General features: G+C 41.2%; 1 protein-coding gene across 1 annotated transcript; it reads right to left on the bottom strand.

The window, feature by feature from the left end:
* Positions 1-1,875: 1,875 nt before the first annotated feature.
* On the bottom strand, positions 1,876-21,042 carry LOC141495554 (T-cell surface glycoprotein CD8 alpha chain-like). The gene is made up of 6 exons (XM_074197025.1): positions 20,959-21,042; positions 20,422-20,793; positions 18,412-18,522; positions 17,072-17,179; positions 15,866-15,896; positions 1,876-2,053 (listed from the first exon to the last, which is right to left on the bottom strand). Exons 1-6 carry the CDS (start codon positions 21,011-21,013, stop codon positions 1,999-2,001), a joined length of 732 nt encoding a protein of 243 aa, XP_074053126.1. The 5' UTR covers positions 21,014-21,042; the 3' UTR covers positions 1,876-1,998.
* Positions 21,043-22,643: the final 1,601 nt, after the last annotated feature.

A 22,643-nucleotide genomic window follows, 5' to 3' on the forward strand; every position in this document is an offset into this window, starting at 1 on the left:
AATACTTGTTGGTTGACTTACTGACCAAATTGGCAGCTGCTCAGAGAGGAAGGTGTGGAGTGATTGGAGCTCTTCCTTGCTACTGGCTGTCGGGGCCTCAAATGGTGAGACCTAATCAATGTCTTCCAGGTTCTGTCTCTGGTCAGCAGTCCATCTGGGAAATAACAGGTGTCTCTATTGATTCCCATACTAAGTCTCTGCTTCTACTCTCTCCTAGCCCTGATGGATACAAGGAAAGGGAATGGTTGTGTTGCAGATCTCTTCAAAAACTTCATTTAAAACAATCATCTTTTTAAAAGACTGATTATCCTAATAGGCAGGCTGACCATTCTAAGCTTCTAAGCTTACTTTCTCAAATGAGCAGGGATGTGGGATGATGCAATGCAAAGTGGTCCAGCCTAGGAATCAAGTGACCTTGGCTCCAGCCAGCTCCCTGTGTGACCTTGGTGTGACTTTCTGTTCACTGGGTCTCAGTTTCCCCATTTCTACAATCAGAGGGTTGGACTGGATAAGTTCTAAGTCTCCCAGTGCTAAACTGCAAGGAAATCTCTATAGAATGGGCTTTTCCATTTTTCTTGGACAAATTAGGGGTTCCTCAAGATGTAGTCAAGGTTCATAGATTTCCTCAGAGCTCTCATTGAGGGTGATGTACCTAATATTAGCCAACATTTTGCAGGGTTTACAAAGTGCTTAATATATGTTCTCTCATTAACTTCACCAACTTTTGCAGATTAGAAGGAATTGGAGACTTGCCCAGGGTCATATAGCTACAAGAGGGCACAGTATTATAAAATTTCTCTGCTTTTTGTTATTGCTCCCTTTGATAATACTCCATAATCAGATCCATCTTTCTTAAAGTTTCTGGCTTAGTTCCACTCATTCTGTGTGAAAAGGGAATTTTTCCAGAATTTTATTGAGCTCTGGGACCCCTGTTCTTGAGCCCCAGCTCAGCCACCAATGAGTTGTGTGACTCTTGGTAAATCATTTCTTGTCACAGATTCTCACTTTTTCCCATCTAGAAAATAAATATGTTGAACTAGGACAATGGTGTGATGATAAATGTATAACAACCAGTTTAAGAAAATTTTTCAGAAACAAACCAACCCACACATGTACTACTTGATATATTTCTAAATTTGAATGTTTTTCTTCTTTTTTAAAAAAATTATTTAAGGCAATAGGGTGAAGTGACTTGCCCAAGGTCACACAGCTAGGCAATTATTAAGTGTTCAAAGCTAAATTTGAAGTCAGGTCCTCCTGACTCCAGGGCCGGTGCTCTAACCATTGTGCCACCTAGCTGCCCCCCCATCTTTAAGTTTGATTGTATTACTAACAATTTTTCTATTACTTTCTTAAGACCAGACATTATCAACAAAATAATAAATCAAGACTTGGTTTGTAGTGTGTTTTTTTGTTTGTTCTTTATTCTGAGTTCCAAGATGTCAGTGCTCACACTGAGAATTTTACAGCTGGCTTTTTTTTTTAGGTTTTTGCAAGGCAAACAGGGTTAAGTGGCTTGCCCAAGGCCACACAGCTAGGTAATTATTAAGTGTCTGAGACCAGATTAGAACCCAGGTACTCCTGACTCCAGGGCTGGTGCTTTATCCACTATGCCACCTAGCCGCCCCTACAGCTGGCTTTTCATGACCACAGTGAGCTGGCTTCAGGATGCCCTGGATGAATCTAAGATTTCCTCCCAGCCCAAGAATTTCATGACTGACATAGACCCAGCCATCATTTTGCAACTGCCATCTTTGCACACTCACAACACTATCCTGTCTATAACCCCAAAACAAAGTTCATTGTTTTTGCATTGCTCAGAGAAAATGAACAAACACATCAATTCCTCATCCCTCCCCCCCACCCTCCCCCACCCAAAAGAGGAAATACTGAAGAAAAAGAAGAGGGAAATGTTGCTTATTTATACAATGAAATATCTCAGTTAATCTTGTAGTAGCCACCACTATGTTTGTTGCTGTTTCCCGTCCATCAGTTGAGTCAAGCATATGTTCCTGGAGAGGGCCCACTCTTTCCCCCAGGTCTGATCAAGGGCCTGAAGAATGAGAAGGAAGAGACAATTATCCTTAATATTTCACATTCAGTCTGGTCATGGACAATGATCATTCATGTTTGAGCCAATAGTCTTGCTAATCAGTACAGTAACCAAAGAAGATTAAAAAAAGATTCAATTATAGAGCATTTTATTTCATAAGAGCAGAGACCTAGAAATGACCCGATTGCCTAGATTAAGGAAGAATGGAATAATCATTATAATCATAATCATTATTATTAGCATTTATGGATCACTTTAAGATTTGCAAGCCACTTTACAAATATCTCATTTGAACATCACAATCACTTGGGAATTGCGTTCTGAAAGAGGTGTAGTAACTTATGCAGGGTGACACTGTTAAGTATCTGAGATTGGATTTGAACTCAGGTCTCCTTGACTGCAGTGCTCTGTGCCATCCAGTGGCCAAGGAAGTAACAGCTGCACACAATACAAAGCTACCTGGGAAGACTTTCTTGAAATGACCTTAACCGTCTAGTCTTCATTTCACAAATGTGAGACTATGGCCAAGTGAAATAGCATGACTTACCCAAAGGAATCAGCAAGTTATAGAACCAGCATTTGAACTCAGGTCCTCTGATTTCAAATCTATGGTACCAACCTTCTGATACAGACTTAAGAAATCAGAATCAGAATAATTAAAAAACTGATGAAAACTATTTTAAAATATTAAATAAATAAAATTTTAAATAAAATTATAGCACCAAAATCCCTAAAAATACACAGTAGAAAATAAACTAAGTTTGTTAGGGCATGGATATAGGATGGCTTAGCCATTAAAGATATTTAGCCTCATTTACAATAATTTTCTTTTGCTCATTTGAATGGTTTCATTGAGAGTTACTAAATTCTCTTAGCTTTCTGGAGCATATTATTTATCCCTGGTCAATGTTCCCTTATTATATTAATCTTATGTTTGTTAGCTCCTTTAATAGAATATATGAATCTTGAGGGCTGTGTCTGTCAGATTGCCTTTGCATTTGTATTCCTAGCATTGGAATGCTGGTAGCTTCCAAGCACCAAAATGATTTTTCATTCATTCATTCAAATTTAGAATTAAAAAAACTAACACCTATTTATTTCTTATTTTACATATGTTTTTACAATCTGGTGAGGTAGGCAGTATCAGATATATCCTCCTTCTCCTCCTCTTCCTCCTCCCCATATTAAAATGAAGAAACTGAGTCATACAAAGGTAAAGCAAGTGACTTGCTCATTCAAATTAAGATTCAGATGTAACTCCCATCTAATGTTTAAATAGTCAGACCCTACTTTCTTCAAGTCCTGGACAATCCATTCCCCATCGTGCATCACGTCATGTCCCCTGTGTGGGCATATCACCCACAGAGTCTTTTAGGGAGAGCATATTCACCCTCCCCCTCCTCACCCTCACCCCAAACTCAGGGTTCTGCTGATTGTTACATAGAAAGGAAGCTCTAAGGTGAGTGAGATGTAAGAGGGAGGAAGCTTGGGCTGCTTGGGGGATCTGGGAAATTCTGGAGAGATGCAGCCTCTCCTGGGATCCTAGTACTGGAGCTGGGAGATACTTCGGAGGACATTAGAGTCCAGCCCTCTCTGAATATATAGTGAGGAAACTGAGGCCAGAAGATGGGAAGGGACTTGAGCAGGAGTCACATAGGTAGTAAGTAGCAGGACCAGGTCTTCTGACTCCAAATTCAGTATTCTTTCCACCACCCAATACCTGATGTTATGAGGTCACTGTTAAGACACATGTGACCTGGGAGGGGTTTCTATTCAAATTTATCAGTATGTTTTATCTGCTCTGGATTGTATGATCATAGATTTAGACTTGGCAGGGACCTAGTCTAGTGCAGATGAGGAAGCTAAAGCTGTTAAGAGACTTGCCCAGAGTCACAGGATTTGAATCCTACCTTTAAGTTCAGATCTTCCTGCTTTTAAGTTCAAAATTTCACCTGTTGGATTCATTATCACCTTGGAAAGCCAAGACCATAGGACAAAAGATAAGTAAGCTGATGGAAAAGTGGAGATAAGATAAGTACAGAGCATGGATTTGAGCCAGAGATGACAGGCTTGGGTGGGCTTAAAGTTGAATGATTCTTGTCCTTCATTGTTGAAGACCAAAATGACATCACTATGATAGAGATCAATACGAGCTTGCAATGCTCTACCACATAGTCCATGTGAATACCTGGGGTAGATACTCTAAATTTATGGGTGTCATGTTTCCTTTGAGCTGGTTCCATTCTGCTCTCCTCACAGAGGGCAGCACCTTCACTGATGAGGGCAGGCCACACTGGGGAGGTCCCACGCCAGTATTTCTCATTTGGTACAATCAATTCCAAAGTTCTTAAGAGAGATCTGGAGAGTGTTCTTATATCACTTTTTTCTGACCCCCATTGTGAGTTCTTCATAAAATAATCTTTTTGGAAAGCGTATATTAAGTTTGTTTTTTTTTTAGGTTTTTGCAGGGCAAATGGGGTTAAGTGGCTTGCCCAAGGCCACACAGCTAGGTAATAAGTATCTGAGACCAGATTTGAACCCAGGTACTCCTGATTCCAGGGCTGGTGCTTTATCCACTGTGCCACCTAGCTGCCCCCAAGTGTATATTTAGCATTTGAACAATGTAGCCAGTCCATCAGGGCTGCACTCTCTGTAGTAATGTTTGAATGTTTGGCAGTTCAAATCAAGAAAGGACCTCAGAATCTGGTATCTGCTGCCAGGTAATCTTCAGAATCTTCCTAAGACAATTTAAATGAAAGCAATTCAGTTTCTTGACGTAGCTCTGACAAACAATCCAGGTTTCATAAATATACAACAATGGGTCAGCTCAATGGCTTTGTAGACTTTCAGTTTGGTAGTCAGTTTAATCCTCTTCTCTCCCACAATTTCTTTCAGAGTCTCCCCAAAATTGAGCTAGCTCTGGCAATGTATGGGTCAACTTCTTTATCAATGTGTACCTTCTTTGAAAGATCATGGATCAAAGTAAGTGAACTTGTCCACAGTATTCAAACTTCTCCATTTGTTGTATCTGATGGTTCCATGTATACATGATTTGTTGCTGGCTGATGGAGCATCAGTGTTTGCTGGGTGCTAATTGTTGGGCCAACATTAGCACAGGCAGCAGAGAGTGGAAGCACTCTTTGTTGCATCTCAGCTTCAGCGGCTGCATTGAGAGTACAGTCATCTGCAAACAACATCATGCACCAATACTACCTCCACTTCAGTCTTGGCTTATAGCTTTTTCACATTGAAGAATTTACCGTCAGTGCGGGGCTTATGGTAGTTTACCAGAGAAGGACTGGGAGGTCTGTGGGGGAGGTAGGGGCAAGATGGGGTGGGGGACACAAACACAAAGGATGTGGGGACACTAGAAACAATTGCTTCTATTCCATGGTTTTGTGGTTTTGCCTTGGGTGGGTCCTCCTTATTTTTTCACAATTCCAATCTAGTTTTGCCTCCTCTAAAAGACCTAAGGGTCACCAGACAAGAGAGAAGCAAAAATGAAATGGGCATTAAACTATGTAGAGATAAAGAGAAAACAAGGCAGGGAATAACAGGGGACCCCAATATTGTCTAAATAGCTCCTTTTAGGGACAACATCCCTTTTTTCGTTCAGGAGATGGAGTACTATTTGAGAAGCAGAGGACAGATAGTGAGCAGACAAGACGGTCAAGTCAATGATTGGGGAAGACAAATTATGCCCCTTTCTCTCACACCCCAGACTTGGTGAAATGCCCCCCCCCACCACTGAAACAGCGCTTTCACAGGAAGCTAGCACAGATCAGAGGGTGGAAGATGGTGGGTTGGGTTTGGGGGAAGGAGGTGGGATGAGAAGAGGGCCCACCCTGAGCATTTACTGACTTGAGTCAGGTAAGTGGATGCTCAAGTCTGGAAACTGTTTTTTATTTGAAATCGAAACTCCCATCTGGTCTTTGACTGTGAAAGAACTAATCTCAAGACATATGAAAGTGGGTGACCAGAGGAAAAGAAGATCGGCCCATTTTGTAGAGAAAGGAATCTCATCCCTGGCATCATCTATCCATATATGGGTCTCTACAACATGATACACAGGTCAAGAACAAATTTTCTGTTTATCCAACAGTAGAGAGAATTAGGAGATTAGGATTCAGGTCACTAATTTGATGTGACATTGGGCAAGCTAATTCCCCTTTCTGGAACTCAGCTCCTTCGACTACAAAATGAATAGATCTGTCTTGATGATCTCCAAGGTCTTGGCTAGTTCAGTTATTCTATGGCCGTATGATATAACTTTGCCCTTCCTGTGAGCTGTGTGGCATTAATAGCTTAAAATTTTTTTGAGCTGGAGATCAATTGTCTCAAGAAGCATTGGGAACCATCCTACAATTTGCCACAATAAAAAAGAACATGAGAACAACCAGCAGAGAATGGTGGAGAAAGAAGATGGCGGGTAGATATTAACAATCAGCGAGGGACTATCTGCCTAACCTCACTGAAAAAAAAGTTTCCTGTCTGAAATATGGGGAAACAGCTAACACCAGCAAGATTTGTTGAGACGGCAATGAAAAAACCCCTCAAACCACCCAGTTCTGTTGTTTGTCCTTCATCCTCAAAGGCCAATGACATCAGCAGGGTAAATATCTTGACTTGCAAGAGAATTGAATTTAATTGGGGGGGATGTGCAAAGTCACCAGTCTCACTCTCCTCCAGAGCCATCTGAGTCCAGTGGCAAGATATAGATCAGGATGACTGGTGATGACCCCCATATACCTTGGGAGACCTTGACCTTTTTTAAACTAAGGTCTTTGCCAGGTCTCAGTTTGTCTGAGGCATCACTCATTCAATAATTGAAGGCTAGGTGGGAATTGAGATAAAGATGGCCTACTTTGCCTTCACAGAAGGATCAACTGAGGGGGAAGAACCACCAGGGGAATTGAATTAAAAATAAATAAGGCCTAAATGATAAATATGTTAGGGACTGTTCTCTTATGATAACCAAATATTCAACATATAGATAAGGAATGGAATCCTGATAGTACCAAATGTCTAAAATAACACAACAAAATTCTGAATTGAAAAATATAAGAATTGTAAGAGATAGGCAAAAGCTTAATTGTAATTGGAAATCTCACCACTCTCCTCTCAGAATGTGACAAAGTAAGCAAAAGCTTGAAAAAGGAAGTAGAGAATCCGAAGGTTCACTATGTACAGTAAAATTAATTAGAATGTGTAAAGAGATGTATTTTCTTTCCAAATATAAGTGAACCAATCATAGAAATTGATTTTATACTGGGATACACACAGTTATATTTAGTGACACAAAAAGGCAAAATTTTACATATCATATCTTCAGACCTCAATATGACAAAATTAGAAAAACAAATTCAATTTAGAATTTCCTGACCTCATGGAAATTTCTTTTAAAAGGCAACCAAAATGCTAGGATAATATTGGAATTGGAGAGAAAACCTATAATAGAACACATAATATTTTAAAACCATTAACAATACAAAAATGTTGTTTTTTATTATGTCTGATTCTTCATGATCCTATTTAGGATTTTCTAAGCAAAGACACTGGAGTGGTTTGCCATTTCCTTCTCTAGTCATTTTGCAGATGAGAAACTTGAGGTTAATAAGATTAAATGACTTCCCCAAAGTTGCACAGCTAGAAAAGATCTAAAACCCTGTTTGAACTCAGATCTTCCTGATTCCAGGCCCAGCATTCTCTCCCCTGTACCATCTAACTTCCCCCCAAAATACAAATGCAATATAGCAAGACTTAAATGGTATAGAAAATATAGAACTTAAAGAGAACTGTATGACACCAAGTGCTTATACTAGGAAGAGAGAGACAAACTATGAATTCGCTATCTGAAGAACTCAAAACAGATAATATTTCATATTCATAAGCACTTTATGCTTTATAAAATTCTTTTCTCCCAATAACTTTTTTATTTTATTTTTTTAGTTTTTACAAGGCAATGGAGTTAAGTGACTTGCCCAAGGCCACACAGCTAGGTAATTATTAAGTGTCTGAGGTCAGATTTGAACTCAGGTCCTCCTGACTCCAGGGCTGGTGCTCTTTTCACTGTGCTACCTTACTACCCCTTTTCCCAATAATTTTTGTTGGGTAGGTATTATCCCCATTTTACAGCTGAAGAAATTGAGACTCATAGTCTTAAGATCAACAAGGGACAGAGCCCAAACTCAAACTCATGACTTTTGATGACCTATCCTGAGCTCAGGCCTAGAGAAAGGAGGGAAAGGAAATTCCAAGTATCAACATACAGTTGAAAAACAAAACTTAAGCAGCACTAGGTGGCATAGTGAATAGAGCATTGGTCCTAGGGTCAGGAGGATCTGAATTCATATCTAACCTCAGACACTTACCAGTTCTTTGACCCTGGGTAAGTCACTTAACCTTGACTGCCTCGCAAAATAAAACAAAATAAAAAGCCCCACCAACTAGACCTTGTTTTGAACAAAGGAGTAGAACTGACAAAGACATTAACCAAGCAATCAAAAGAAAGGAAGGGGAGAAAATAAAAATGAGAAAGAAAATAATACTACATTTATCTAGAACTTTAAGAAATGTAAATGACTTTACCTATATTATTTCATTTAAGCTTGACTCAATTAAAGGAGGTACCACAATCTCCATTTTGCAGATGAGAAAATTGAGGGCTAGGGTGATAATGAGCTTTGTCCTCAGATATAGAACTAATGTCAGAAGTGGGATTTGAACCAAGGCTGTCCTTGACTCTAAGTCCGACATCATCATCATCATCATCATCAACATCATTTTATTATTTAGTGATTCCCTACCAATTAACACAGAAGAAAGCTTAAAAAAGTTAAGGCAATATTTATCATGTTTCAGGAAATAACATCCTGATTAGATGGAAGAAAAAGCGAATATGATAAACTTAATAACAAGAGTAAATAGGCAATGTTACCAAAGAATGCCAGAAAAGAAAATTGGGGGAAAGATAGTTGACTGGGATGATATTAAATTCTCTTGCTGGTAGAGAGTTGAACCAGGCAGGAGCCAGGAAAACCTTGGTTCAAATACTCAAGACATTTATTAACTGTGCTGCCCTGGGCAAATCACTCAACCTTTCAGCCTTGATTTCCTTATCGGTAAAATGGGGATAATGATAGCATTTTTCTTAAGAGGTTGTGAAGATTAAATTAGCCTTCTTAGGCTCATTTTGTAAACCTTCAGGGATTGCATAAATGCCAGCCACAGGAATGGTTTCAAAACCTACATGCTTTTCCTCCAACCTGTCAAAGACAACACCAAAAATGTTTTTGACTGATCTGACTTATAAACACAGATGAAAAAAACCTTAAATGAAATCTTAGTCAATGGAACACAACGCCACCCAAAGCTCTGATTCTTGAAATTTGAGTAAGCAACAGGAACACTCACGAAACATACCTTCAAATCAACTTTTAAAGACAAGTTCAAAGGGATGGTAAGAAGGTCTTCTCTTCCCTTGGAGTGTGACCAAGCAAGGTTGAGGAAAAGAAAAGCCTGCTATTTCCATTTTTAGCTAAAATATTTTTATCTAGTGATCGTGGCTTCTAAATTTCAATATGCTTGGGCAAAGCAATAATGACCCCATTCTAGTATCGTTCTGTTACCTAATATTTAATCAGTCAACAGGTATTTATTAAATGCTTACTTTTGTATTCCAAACACTGCTAATCTCTGGGATCACAAATAAGAATAATTTTAAAAATTCTCTTCAAAATGGCCAGAACTAAGTATTAGTTGAGCAAATGGACTATCCAAGTTGGCACCCTGTATTCCTAGTTGCATTGCATTCTTATATACTAGTATGTGGATAGAAAATATGAAGAAAGACAAGTTTCACTGTTGGTAAGAATATGAACTTGAAATAGGGGGAGATTAACTCTGGATACAAAGTTACCAAAAGAAAACTATGAACCTTAATGGAAGAAATAAAATGAGTTTTTTGGTCTCTGAATCCCTTTATACTCAATTAATATTAAGGACCTCTTCCCCAAATGACTTTTGTTTATGTGGATTCTAACCTTGATATTTACCATAACAGAAACGAAAATGTCAGCATTATTATGAAATAATTTTTCTCCAAAAGACCCCCCTGAAAGAGTCTTGAGGACTCCAAAGGGATCCCTGAACCACATTTGGAGAACTTGTAGTTAGTATTGGATCAAATTGAATCCTGCTTGAGGCACTTACCAGTTCTGTACTTTGGTTAAGTCATTTAACCTCTCTGAGCCTCAGTTTCCTTATCTGAAAAATGAAGGGGTTGGTCTCAAGGACCTCTAAGGTCTTTGGTAACTTTAGATCTATGGGGGAACACATTTTTAATCTATACCAAGTAACTTGCTTCCTCAATGGGGGGAGGGAAGTGGGAGGAAGGGAGAGAATTTGGACTGCCAGGTTTTGGAAATAAATGTTAAAATTTGCTTTTACATATAGCTGGGTGAACATTTAAAAATAAAATAAAATAAAAAGATTTGGGGGGCAATAATTTAATAAGTTGAAAACCATGTCTTGTTCCTAGATGGTGACAAAGTATAGGAGAGATGGCAAAAGTTCTCATAGTCATACAGGTAGCTCTCAGATTTATGACTTGTAGTCTGAATTATGTCTGTCCCTCATAGACCAAGGATCACTAAGAAACAAATGGAAAGCCAGGAAGTCTCCTCTGCCAGGAGACACTTTTTTTTTGAATCCTGACTGCCCCCTTACTGCTCTAAGATCACTCACTCTCACCCTTACTTCTTTGAATCCCTGATTTAGTTTGAAACTTTGCTTAAATGTCATTTTCTGTGGGAGATTTTTACTATTCCCCTCCACTTCTAGAAATATCTAAAGATGTCTTTCATCTTCTCTCTATTTTACATATTCTTAATTATAAAAAAGTTGTCTTCCTATTAGTTCTAATGTAAGGTTCTTGAGGGTAAAGATTGTCTTTGACTTTCTTTATAGCCCTATTGATAACAAAGTGACCAAGCACTTAATAAATAAATTCTTATTTTACTAGAATTATCCTTCCCTAGTTTATATGTTAGAGTTATATTTTCCTCATAAAAGGAGTTTATAGAGTATTTTCTTTCTCAGTTTTTGAGAATATAATTTGTGTAGTAGAGATGTTCAACAACATTTTTAGCATTTGCTAGAATTTATCTGTAAATCTGTCTGACCAGGGTGTTTTCCCTTTATACTTAGTTCTATGTATTTTTTTGGAGATTGGATTAAGTTCTATTTCTCAGATTCTATTTACTTATTTTGTACTTTTTAGGTAATCCTCTATTTCTTTTAACTTCTCAGTATTTCTGGCACGAATTTGTATATAAACGGTTCTGATGATTCTTGTTTCTCTTATTTATTGTGATTTTTCTTAGTTTATTTTGAATTTTCATAATTTGATTTTCCTTCCTTTTTTAACTAGTCAGCTAATTTGTTAGTCTTTTTTGAAGAAGTGACTTTTAGTTTGATCAATTCTTTAGTCTGTTTTCCATTTTACATATTTTCCCTCTAATATTAAACTTTTCTTCTGCTTATTTTTTATCTATTTTCTCATCTTTCTTCTGTTCCATTACCCCTTTCTTTTCTATTTTGTTAATGCATATTTTCAGAAATGGAACTTTTACTTTAGGATCAGATTTAGCTGCACTCTAGGAACTTTGATATATTGTCTCATATTTATAATTATCTTTGATATTGTTAGTTTCCATAACTTATTTCATTAGTTTTGCATGTTTTGCTTGAGTCTACTACGTGATTATTATTTTTATTGTGATATTATTAGTAAAGGATATGTTTGTTGTAGACACATTGCTGCTTTTTTGCAATTAATTATTATATTATTTTTCCTCTAACCATTCTGTGTATAGTACATGGCCTAGAGTCTTTGTTTTTTGTAAAAGTACCACGCTGTGCTGAAAAATATGTATATTCTTTAAAGTTCTCCTTGGGAAAATGCCATTAAAATTTCTTCAGTTTTATACTTTCCTTTTTGTTTATCATTCTGTCAGATTCATTCAGATTTGAGAAGAATATTATTGTTTCTAATAACTATTGGGTCACTAGCTATATCTTTTTGCAATTCAGTTAACTTTTTCTCTATGAATTTAAAATTATGTCATTTGATGCTTATGTTTGATATTGATATTGATTCATTGTCTATGGTTCCTTTAAGAATAATGTGGTTTCTCTGTTTATTTCTTCTGATAATAGCAAATTCATAGGGATTGGATCTTTTTGATTTCATGGCATAGGAAACTCCTCGGTGAGGAAACTCTATCTACTGAGACAGACTGGCACTTTCTCTTCGACTTGTAGTTTTAGAGAGCTGCCTAGAATGTAGGGGAACACATAGTATGTATCAGAGATAGGAGTTGAACCCAGCTCATGGTTTCAAGTTTTTCACTATATCAGGTTCTCTCTCTTGGTATAATTCATTTTTTTTTACTTTGATAGCATGATTACAAGTCCTGTTTGATTTTTTTAAATGTTCTCTGTATGTATAATATATTTTGTTCCAACCATGTACTTTTAAGATGTTATTTTTAGATGTATTCTTTTTTAGATGTGCTTTCAAGTTAGGAAGACTTGGGTTTGAATCCCTCAGTACTACTAGCTATGTGACATTAGGCAAGTTACTTATATCTCTGGACCTCGATTTCCTCATCTGTAAAATGAGTTGAATAATAAAACCCTCATCACAGCTTGCTGTAAATATTAAATTCCAAAATATGTATAAATTGTTTTGCAAGATCTTAAAGTACTCTATCTGTACTATTTTATTTTATTTTATTTTTTAGGTTTTTGCAAGGCAAATGGGGTTAAGTGACTTGCCCAAGGCCACACAGCTAGGTAATTATGAAGTGTCTGAGGTTGGATTTGAACTCAGGTACTCCTGACTCCAGGGCTGGTGCTCTATCCACTGGGCCACCTAGCTGGCCCTTGTACTATTTTAAATATCAAGTCAGTTAATTTCATAACCTTGGACAATCTGTTGTTAGCTTTTTCTGTTCTTTTAGGAAAAGGGTAAATATGTCCTGGCTCATAATTTGTGAAGGGTCAACTCAGTAAAGAACATTTTGTTTCACAGCCACCAAGGAGTGGGGAAGAAGTAGTGAATGTGGTGGCACAGAGTAGGAATCAGGTGACCCCATTCTCAGCCTTCTTCCTCTCCTTCAACAACATGGGAGCTGGAAGGTGGCCAGTCATAAGAGCCTACCTAGCTGCCTCTTCCCCTGAGCCCCCAAAGTCCTTTGTAGTTTCTTCTCCTTAGAGGAGGGGCTGAGAAGTTAAGAGACTATTGTGACTGGCTTTACCCTCTTGCTGTTGTGGTTGAGCCATTGTTTCAGACAGGAAAGCCCTTAGCAGTGGGGTTCAGTGGAAAGAGCAATTTATTTTTTTCTACAATCAAAGAACCAAGGGCTCAAATCCCACTTTTGGTCCTGTTTCCCCCAAGGTGACCTGCTCAAAGTCACACTTTATTTTCCTGGATCTCAGTTTCCCATCTATAAAATGAACCTCAGTGAAGACATTGACCAGTGATGGTCATTCACCAGGTGCCTGTGAATCTTTTGAGCTGAAATAGGGTATCAATATTACAATTAAAGATATTGATTTCAACTTTTTTTGATTTAGTATTTGATTTTTTCCAGTTAAACATAAAAACAATTGGTATTGATTTAATCTTAATAATTACTACTAAATTAGTAATTCACTGATCAATATCTCTTGGGGATGAGAGGGGCAACAATTTTGTGTGCCTACTTCCCCGAGGAAAGAGAAAGAGAGCATAATGGATCCCTCTTCTTTTGAGAAGATCCTATGTTTCATGATAGCTAGCATTTATTTAAACAAACCTTCTAAGGTTTACAAAGTGCCTTCCAAATATTTTTTCATTTGGTCCTCTTAACAATACTCAAGGCATCATCATAGGATACTATTCCTATTTTACAGATGAAGGAACTGAGAAAGGCAGAGTTGAAGTGACTTACTCTGCATTACCCAGGTAGTAGGTGTCTGTTGGATGTTGAACCTGAATGTGAACCTGGATATATCCTGATTCCAAGTGTAGCCCTCTGTGCATTATGTTCCCTAGGGATCATTAGAGCTCCAAGATCCCAATCAATTTTCCCCCATTTTACAAATGTTGAAATGGAGGCCTAGAGACATAGGTTCACACATTTGGTAAGAGTCTAAGACCCTCATATTATTAACCCTCATATTCCCCCAAACTCTTTCTTCTATACCAGATTGCCTCTTATGAATCTGCTCTACATTTTTGCCATCTATCAATGGGTTAAAAATAGAAGAAAGCAAAAGTTTCCAATTCCCTATATGCCCTAAAATACTGCACAGACCCAACTGGCCCCCAAGTTCCTTTATCAGCTGGCAGTCTTCCAACCCCTTGAGGACAGGGAAAGGATATATCAATTATGTGCCCCAAGAAAGGAAATGCAAAATGGAGATCATTATCTGTATATCTTAAGCTCCAATTGCAATGCCTCACATGTACTAGTTGCTTTAATCTGTTACATTAGAAAGAAGTTTTTTTCCTCCTTAAACCATAGATAATTCAGATAGAATCTGGTGGCAGCAGGTTTTTTTGGTTTTATTTTGTTTGATTTTGGTTTGATTTTTTGTATTGTTTTTGTTGCTGTTTTCCTGAGCTCTCTAGATGATGACTTGACTGTTTTATTTCCTTGGGATAAATGTTCAAGATGATGATTTTTAGAGGCCTCCAAACCAGACACCATTGACCAGGAATCTTTTAAGTGGAAAAACAAATCAGACAGCTCAAGTGCTGGGCGCTTTCCCAACAAAACCAATACACGTCTGTTCCTGTTACTCTCAGGTATTATGCCCCTTTCTCTTCCATGATCCTGTATTTATTTGTATGTTTTTAGATAGGGACATGTCATCTTCCTTAATTGGGGCTGTTTCATGTTTGTATTTTGTATCCCCACAGTACCTGATACGTAAGTGCTTAATAAATAAATGCTCATTGCTCCACTGCTAGTTTCAGATTGGTCATTCATAGCTATTAGGTTTGCTGAGCTGTTTTCCCTTCTCTATCTTTTTTATTCTTTGTGATCAAGTAGGGTCAACTGGGGAAAAGGAAGGGAGGGATATAGGTGGTATAAGTCAGAAGATAACAATAAAATATTTAAAATCCCAGTTCATAGGCAATTTTACTGTTCAGGTAGGTTGTCAGAACAGAAGGTCTAGGGGTCCACAGAAACTGATCGCTCTTCTTTGCATAACTCTAGAGTCATATCCTCTCATGCTTACTATGGTGTGACCTTGGACAAGTCCACTTACTTCCCTGAGCCTCAACTCCCTTTTCTGTAAAAAATGAGGGTTGCACTAGATGAACTCTGAGGTCCCTTCCAACTGTAGATCTATCAATGACTCAATGGGGCTACTTTGAGGAAATACATACACAAGCACTCAGATGAGAATGACAGAGACTGGGTCAGGACAGAGGCAGCCATTCCTCCCATTTCACGCTTCCTTCCTAGATCCCCAATCAGTTCTGTTCCCAAGACTGAGCATCGCCGGTTCTTGAAAGCTTCCTCTCATCCATCCTTAGAGTTCCTGGTTTCTGAGGCTGGGACCTTTCACACATGCTTCATTTAGCATTTATTAATTACTTGAAGGATCTGGGGTTGTGTTCAGGGAAGAATTTGAACCCCAGACTTTCTGATTCCAAGTCTGGATCACCACATGGTCTCAATCAAACATTTACGGCATAATTATCAGTAATGCCCTTTACAGCAATTTCAATCAGAGAAATTATAGGGGACTTACCTTGGACACCGACAGACTCGTTTTCGTGACCCTTTGGGAAAAAAAAAATCAGAGAATTAAAAAAATAGGTAAGAAATGTGATGTCTACTTTTCAGACCACTTGGGAGAAGGGTATATATTTTGTCTTTCTTTGTAACTCTAAAGCTTAGTACCATGTCTAATATGTAGTTAGCCGACACTTTAATCCTTGTCCATCTGAAAGTTTCCTTCCAATAAACTTGGGTCCTGCAGCAAGAACAGGGAAGCATGGAGTCTCTGCTCTTTATGTCTGTCTTTCCAGGTTGACCACACGCTACTCTCTCTGACCTACTCTAGCCAGGTTGGTATGGTAACCTATAACCTCCAAGATTCAGTCTCCTGACTTTGCCTCGACTGTCCCCCATGTTCTTCTCATTCTTGACTTTTGGGATGTTCCCGAGCCGCCTTCAAAGGGTTTTGCTTGATTCCTTCAGTTATTAGTGCCAGACCTACCCTAATCACTTTGCATTTCTTCTGGGAATATACTGTATTGCTCTTTTCGTGCTCCTTGAGGGCATAGTCCCTATGGGTCTGGGACTAGAACTTTACCCTCACTCATTAAGTAATTCCCAGATGAGGAAAATCTCTCCACTGGTGCAGGGCATCAGGTCTCTTTAGTTTAGTCTCAGAGTTGTCTGAGGGCAACTTTAAGTTTAAGCACCTTGACCTAAGGCAAAATTTGAACCCACACTCTCCTGAAGCAATGCCAGTTTTCATAATGTAATATGACTGATGCTTAAATTCGTTAAAGCTGAGGCAGGCTCTACTTGGACAGTTGTTTCTCAATTGTGCAATTTTTGGGGTTTCTGGAAGACTCCAAGACCAAATAATAACCTACCTTACCAATGGCACTCATGGGCTTTAGCTCATTAACTTCCCATTGCTTGAGGCAATGGGCTATGATGGAAATAGCCAAGGTTTGGGGATCCTAAGACTTGGATTCAGATCTTAGCTCCCACTAACTGCTTAATGTTGGACAAAATGCTTTAGACTACAAAGCAGTGGGGTTAAATTGGGGTCTAAATGCTTTAGATTACAAAGCATTTGGGGTTATGGACCAAAATGAACAGTTTGAGGGGATGGAGTGAGGGACTCTTAACTACCTTTTGGGGGCTTGAGAGTCTAGGGAGTTACTCTGGGAGCAGGAAATGTGACTTTGGGGAGGATGGTGGGGGATATGCCTCTTACTGTAACAGATGATGATGGTAGTGATGAGGGCCAGAAGCAAGACAACACAGATACTGGTCAGGGGCATCCAGATGTAAAAGTCACAAGAGAAATCCAATCCTTTATTTCCTATACACACAAAACAGAAGGAAACTCAATGAGTGGTGTGCTGGGTCCTGGACTTCCTAAGCAAGTCAGAAATCTAGTGTCTGCAGAGGTTATTGGAGAGCATTGCCAGAATGAAGATGAAATCTGGAAGACCAAGCAGGAATTCCCTCTCAGTCCTAGGGGGTAAGGAGTGACACTGGGAATCCTGCCAGTTGAATCTGTCTTTATCACATCATATCTGGCCAAAGTTGCCATCCTCTCCAGAATTTATTTATTTTTTTGCAAGGCAATGGGGTTAAGTGATTTGCCCAAGATCCTACAGTAGGTAATCATTAAGTGTTTGAGGGCAGATTTGAACTCAGGTCCTTCTGACTCCAGGGCTGGTGCTCTATACACTGTGCTACCTGGCTGCCCCTTCTCTAGAATTTATAAAAAGACCAATAAATTCTTCTAAAAGAACTCTGTTGCTCAGTAGTGGTGGAAGGAAGCAGGATACACTTCTCAAATCCTGGTGAGAATTCTTATCTTTGAGCCCATAGACCCTCCAATGCCTACACACTGAGGTATACATTCTTGACCAAATTCAAGGCCGTCCACATCCTGACTTCTAATGGCCTGATCAGTCTTGTCTCACACTCTAGTCCTCATCCTCCCCTCCTCATGCCTGGGCTCTGTCCTCTCTGGGTCACTTCCATGATGGAAATGGACACCCTCCTGTCTTCCTTTGTTAGCAATCTCTCTCTCTTCCTTCCAGGCCAACTCAAAGCAACTTCTCCAAGAAGCCTTTCCTCCCTGCCTCTCCTCACCATCCACACCCTGAAATGATTTCTCCTCCCACCCCACTAATGTGCATTGTCTTCTGCTGGCATCTTACCCTTGTAATCTCTGGCTTTGTATCATAATTATGATATAAAGTCCATACCTAACCCTTCTCTTCCCTCATCCCAAATAGATTATAAGCTTGGCATCCAGAGTTTTAACCTTTACTGCCTAATGTGGGGTTTTGAACATAGGATGAACTTCAGAAAACAAGTTGGAATCCTGACGCTTTCTATTTGGAAATGTCCTCTGCCTACTGCTAAGATAGCAATGAGTGATCTGGAAATGGAGCTAGGAGATAGGAAAGGATGAGCAGGTAGAGGCAGGATGGTGAGTGAGGTCCCAGGTTCTGGTCCAGGATTTTCAATGGCGTCACCCTCCAATTGCAGGGAGAGAAGCCAGGAGAGAGAGGGAGGGTAGCGTCATATCCTCACCTTGAGGCCTGGAGTTCTTGCATCTTTCAGAACCTGCTGGAATCTGGATGGAAGAGTTGGTGAAGGCCAGGGGAGTGGTGGTCTTGGGTGCAGGGGTGGTGGTAGCCTTTACTGGGCAGGGACAAAAGAGAGGACAGTGAACCAAGTTGGTCTGGGTAGTTCTTTCTTCTTAATTTTTCCTCATTCTATAAAAGTAACAAATCATCTGTAGCTGATCTTTATCCCCAGGAAAGAAATACTCCCTCTATTGTCAGTTGAATACAGAGATATTGGGCAGTTGAGAGCCAAATGAGTCAAGTCCTGCTTAGGGGTGGCCCTAGGCTCCCTAAGTCTCTCCCCAGGCTGGGAGCAGAGGGGACATTAGCACAATTTCATCAGTCAATAGAGGAAATTTCAGCCCATAGCATCATTCATTCATCTAGAGAAGAAACTGATTTAATGCCTGGAGAATTCAGCTGCCAGGTTGGCACTATCTAGGGATGCCACAGGCATCTGTGTCTCTACAGGAATAGAGGTCACCTTTTTTTGTCTTTTGCCTGTGGATGAGTTATCTATCTATATATGTTCTTAACCATATATCTGTTCTTGTGTGTTAAAGACTCATGGGCTGAATAGTTCTGGGAGGAAGAAGCAAAAGATCTTTGGTGGGATTTGGGGGTCTTGGGTTCTAATCTGGAGTCTACTCTGAGCAAGTTGATGGACTTCTCTGGGACTCAGTCTTCCTCTCTGCAGGTGGGGGAGAATGGAAAAACCACTTTGAAGCTTAGACTCAGAAGCCTGGGATTTGGTTCTCATTTCTAGCTAACTTAGGTACATGACCTTAGAAAATGGTAGTACCTCTGGAAGTCTCAGTGTCCTCATCTTTGAAATGGGTTATTGTGAGATTCACATGAAATAATACCCAAAAAGCACTTTCAGAATTTTAAAATACTCAGACGGAGGTGAGTTCATCAACTTACAACTCTGGCTTCAGTGATGCTAATTACAACCCAACTCATGCCTACCCATCCCAAGGCACTCCTGTCCTGTCCTTTCAGTTGGCCACAGGGGCTCCACCCAACAAACTTTCTCTTTATGTTGGAAGGACACTAGGTCTATCCAAATGTCAGGGTTTTTTTTTTTTTATCATCCGTGGGGTTATTACATAACATTTTTTTCATAGTAAATTTATGGGGGTCTATCTGGGCCCCTTTCAATTTAGCGGGGAGTCTGTGGGAGAAGGGGGATCAGGAGATCTGGTGATACAGGGGAAAATTGTATTACTGGTGATCTCTAATAATAATAGGGCACATTCATTTAGGGTTCCAAAGTTTGCAAAATCCTTTAGGTGCATTGAAGGTTCATAGATGTATGAAGAGAAGAAACCTTGAATGCCTTCATTTTACAGGTGAGGAAAGTGAGGCCCAGAAAGATGCCTTGTCTTGGCTAGGAAAAAGAGAACTCTGCCGGGGAGGCTGCCCTGTATCCCCGATCCTGTAGGAGTTGAGGTGGTGCTTGGGACCGCTCCCAACTCTCCTCGGTCCTGTGCTCCTGCCCCTGGGAAGGTAGGACAGCCCCACATTCAGTCCCCGACTCTCTTCATCCGTGCCCATGCCTCGGGGTAGGTAGGACAGCTGGGCAGCCGGAATCCCCCCCCCCACCTCAGGACAGCTGAGTAGTCAGAGCCTCCACTCTCCATCGGTGCCCATGCCCCAGGGTAGGGTAGGGCAGCTAGGTAGTCAGAGCCTCCACTCTCCATCGGTGCCCATGCCCCAGGGTAGGGTAGGGCAGCTGGGTAGTCAGAGCCTCCACTCTCTCCATCGGTGCCCATGCCCCAGGGTAGGGTGGGACAGGTGGGCAGTCAGACTCCCCCCCATCAATGCTCTTGCCTGGGGGGGGGGGATGACAGCTGAGATGGGGGGGTAGGAGAGGGGAGCAGTCGGAGCCCGCCCCCATGGGTGCCCCTTCCCCGGGGGTAGGGTAGGACAGCCGGACAGCCCACCCGCCCCCGGACGCCGGGCAGGCCCTGACCTGGCAGGAAGACGGCCACGGAGGGGCTGAAGAAGAGCGCGGCGTTGCGGGCCAGCAGGCAGTAGTAGTGGCCCTGGTCCTGGGCTCGGAAGTCCTTGAGGGTGAGGGTGTAGACGGTCCCGGAGGCCCTGGCGCCCTGCAGGCGGCCGTCGTTCAGGCCGTCGGCCACCTTGACGTTGCCGGTGCTGCCCGAGATGAAGAGCAGGAAGGTGGGCACGCGGGCCCCGGGCACCAGGCGCAGCCAGGAGCAGCCCGTCTGCGACACGCCCAGCGTCTCGCAGCTCAGCTGCACCGTCTCGGCCGGCCTGGCGTCGCGCTTCTCGGGGGGCGTCATGCGGAATTTCTGCAGCTGCTGCTGGGACCCCGCGGGCTCTGGGGAGCGCACAGGCGCGCCTCAGCCCGGGGCTCCCGCCAGCCGCGCCTCCCCTACCCGGCCCGCACCCTCGGGGCTCCCCGGACCCGCATTCCCTCCCTCCCTCCCTCCTCCTCCTCGAGTCCCTGAGTCTGGGGTCCCCCCCACCCCGGGTGGTGACTCACGGAGCAGCAGGACCAGCGGCAAGAGCAAGGATCGGACGGCCGCCGGGGAGCCCATCCCTGGCTCTCTCGCTACCTCCCGCCGGGCCAGAGGGCGGGCGAGCAGACCCCTTAGCCAGAAAGCCGCGCCACTCCGGGAAAGGGGAGGGGCGGCCGGCTGAAGGATGGGAAACTTCTCTCTTTTGCTCGGTGGAGCCCAGAGGATGTGATGTCACTTGATACCCCCCCACAGAAAAAGAAAAAAGTCACCCTCCCCTCGGCTGGCCACCTCCCAGCTGCAAGTGGTGGAGAACCGAGGGGAAAGCGTAGGAGAGAAGGCTACACATGGGGCTGAGCTGGGGGAGGCCTTCCAAGTCATCCACTGGGTCCAGCCCCGAGCCTTAGGACGTCCTTGGTGGCAGCGGGAGAAAGGGGTAAAGGGGTGGCTTGGGATGTAATTGGGGAAAGGACCTAGAAAGGCCTAGCTGGACTTTATTAGCTGGCGACGGAGAGAAGAGACGATTCTATTTCCTTCGACCAACCTTTATTAACAATCCACTATACATAAAGCAGCGCATTCCAGAGGTGGTCGGGGTGGGCTAGGAACAGGGCCCTTCCTTATAAGGTCGTCTAACGATAACGCTGACCTAGAAACATTGGATTAGAGCAGCTTGGGGGCCATGGTAGACTTCAGGATGTGTAAACCTCTGAGTGAGGGAAGATTAACTTCTCGATTTTCACTCCATTTAATAGAAACTTAGCATTTCCTTCAAGTAGGAAAACCACCGGCTCGGACCAGGTGAAATTAATTCACATAAACAAAATTATGAGATGGTTTCCTCAGGCTTTAGCAGGTTGCTGCCCAAGAGGCCGATGACTCACAATAAAGTTCAAAAACCCCTATTCTATAAGATTGTAGTTGTAGAAATAGAAAAGGAGTCTTTTTTCCTTCTTTTTTTTTGTATTTTCTTTTTTTTCCCCAATTACTTACAAAGATAGTTTCCAGCATCTATTTTGGGGGGGCAGAGCAATGGGGATAAGTGACTCACCCAAGGTCACACAATTAGGTGTCTGAGGCCAGATTTGAACTTTAGAGCTCCTGACTCCTCAGCATCCATTTTTGGAAAGATTTCGAGTTCCACATTTTCTCCCTCCTTTTCTTCCCTCCCCCCTCCTCTTGACAGAAAGAAATCTGATATAGGTTATTCATGTACAATTATGTTAAACATATTTTCATATTAGTCAAGTTGTGAAAGAGGAATCAAAACAAAAGGGGATAAACTATGAGAAAGGAAAAATTAAAAAATTATAAAAAGTAAAAATAACATGCTTTGGTCTGCATTTAGACTCCACAATCTTTTCTCTGGATATGGGTGGCATTTTCCATCATGAGTCTTTTAGAATTATCATGTAATTTTTGAAAAGAACTAAGTCTATTATAATTGATCATCACACAATGTTGCTGTTAGTGTGTATCAGCATCGGTTCATGAAAGTGAACCCTCATTTTAAAGAGGAGGAACAGAGACCCAGGGTAAAGTGATTTGCTTTCACAGTTTGTAAGGATCAGAATCTTTGATTTCCCAATCTGGTTTTTCTATGGTACTACACTGCCTCAGAGTTTACAGGAAATTCCACTAATATTTCTTCAGTTCCTACACTGTGCAATTTATTAGAGATTCAGCCTTCATTCCTCATTTAGGGTTTAGA

Source organism: Macrotis lagotis, chromosome 1 (genome assembly GCF_037893015.1).
Source record: "Macrotis lagotis isolate mMagLag1 chromosome 1, bilby.v1.9.chrom.fasta, whole genome shotgun sequence".
NCBI classification, from domain to species: Eukaryota; Metazoa; Chordata; class Mammalia; order Peramelemorphia; family Peramelidae; genus Macrotis; species Macrotis lagotis.

Bases quoted from the DNA above. Each gene is read 5' to 3' on its own strand.
- LOC141495554 (XM_074197025.1), bottom strand. From the start codon at position 21,013: ATGGGCTCCCCGGCGGCCGTCCGATCCTTGCTCTTGCCGCTGGTCCTG. The intron at 17,180-18,411 runs GTGAGGATATGA...TTGTGTGTATAG, and splicing joins CAAGAACTCCAGGCCTCAAG to GAAATAAAGGATTGGATTTC. The intron at 2,054-15,865 runs GTAAGTCCCCTA...CTCATTCTTCAG, and splicing joins CGAGTCTGTCGGTGTCCAAG to GCCCTTGATCAGACCTGGGG.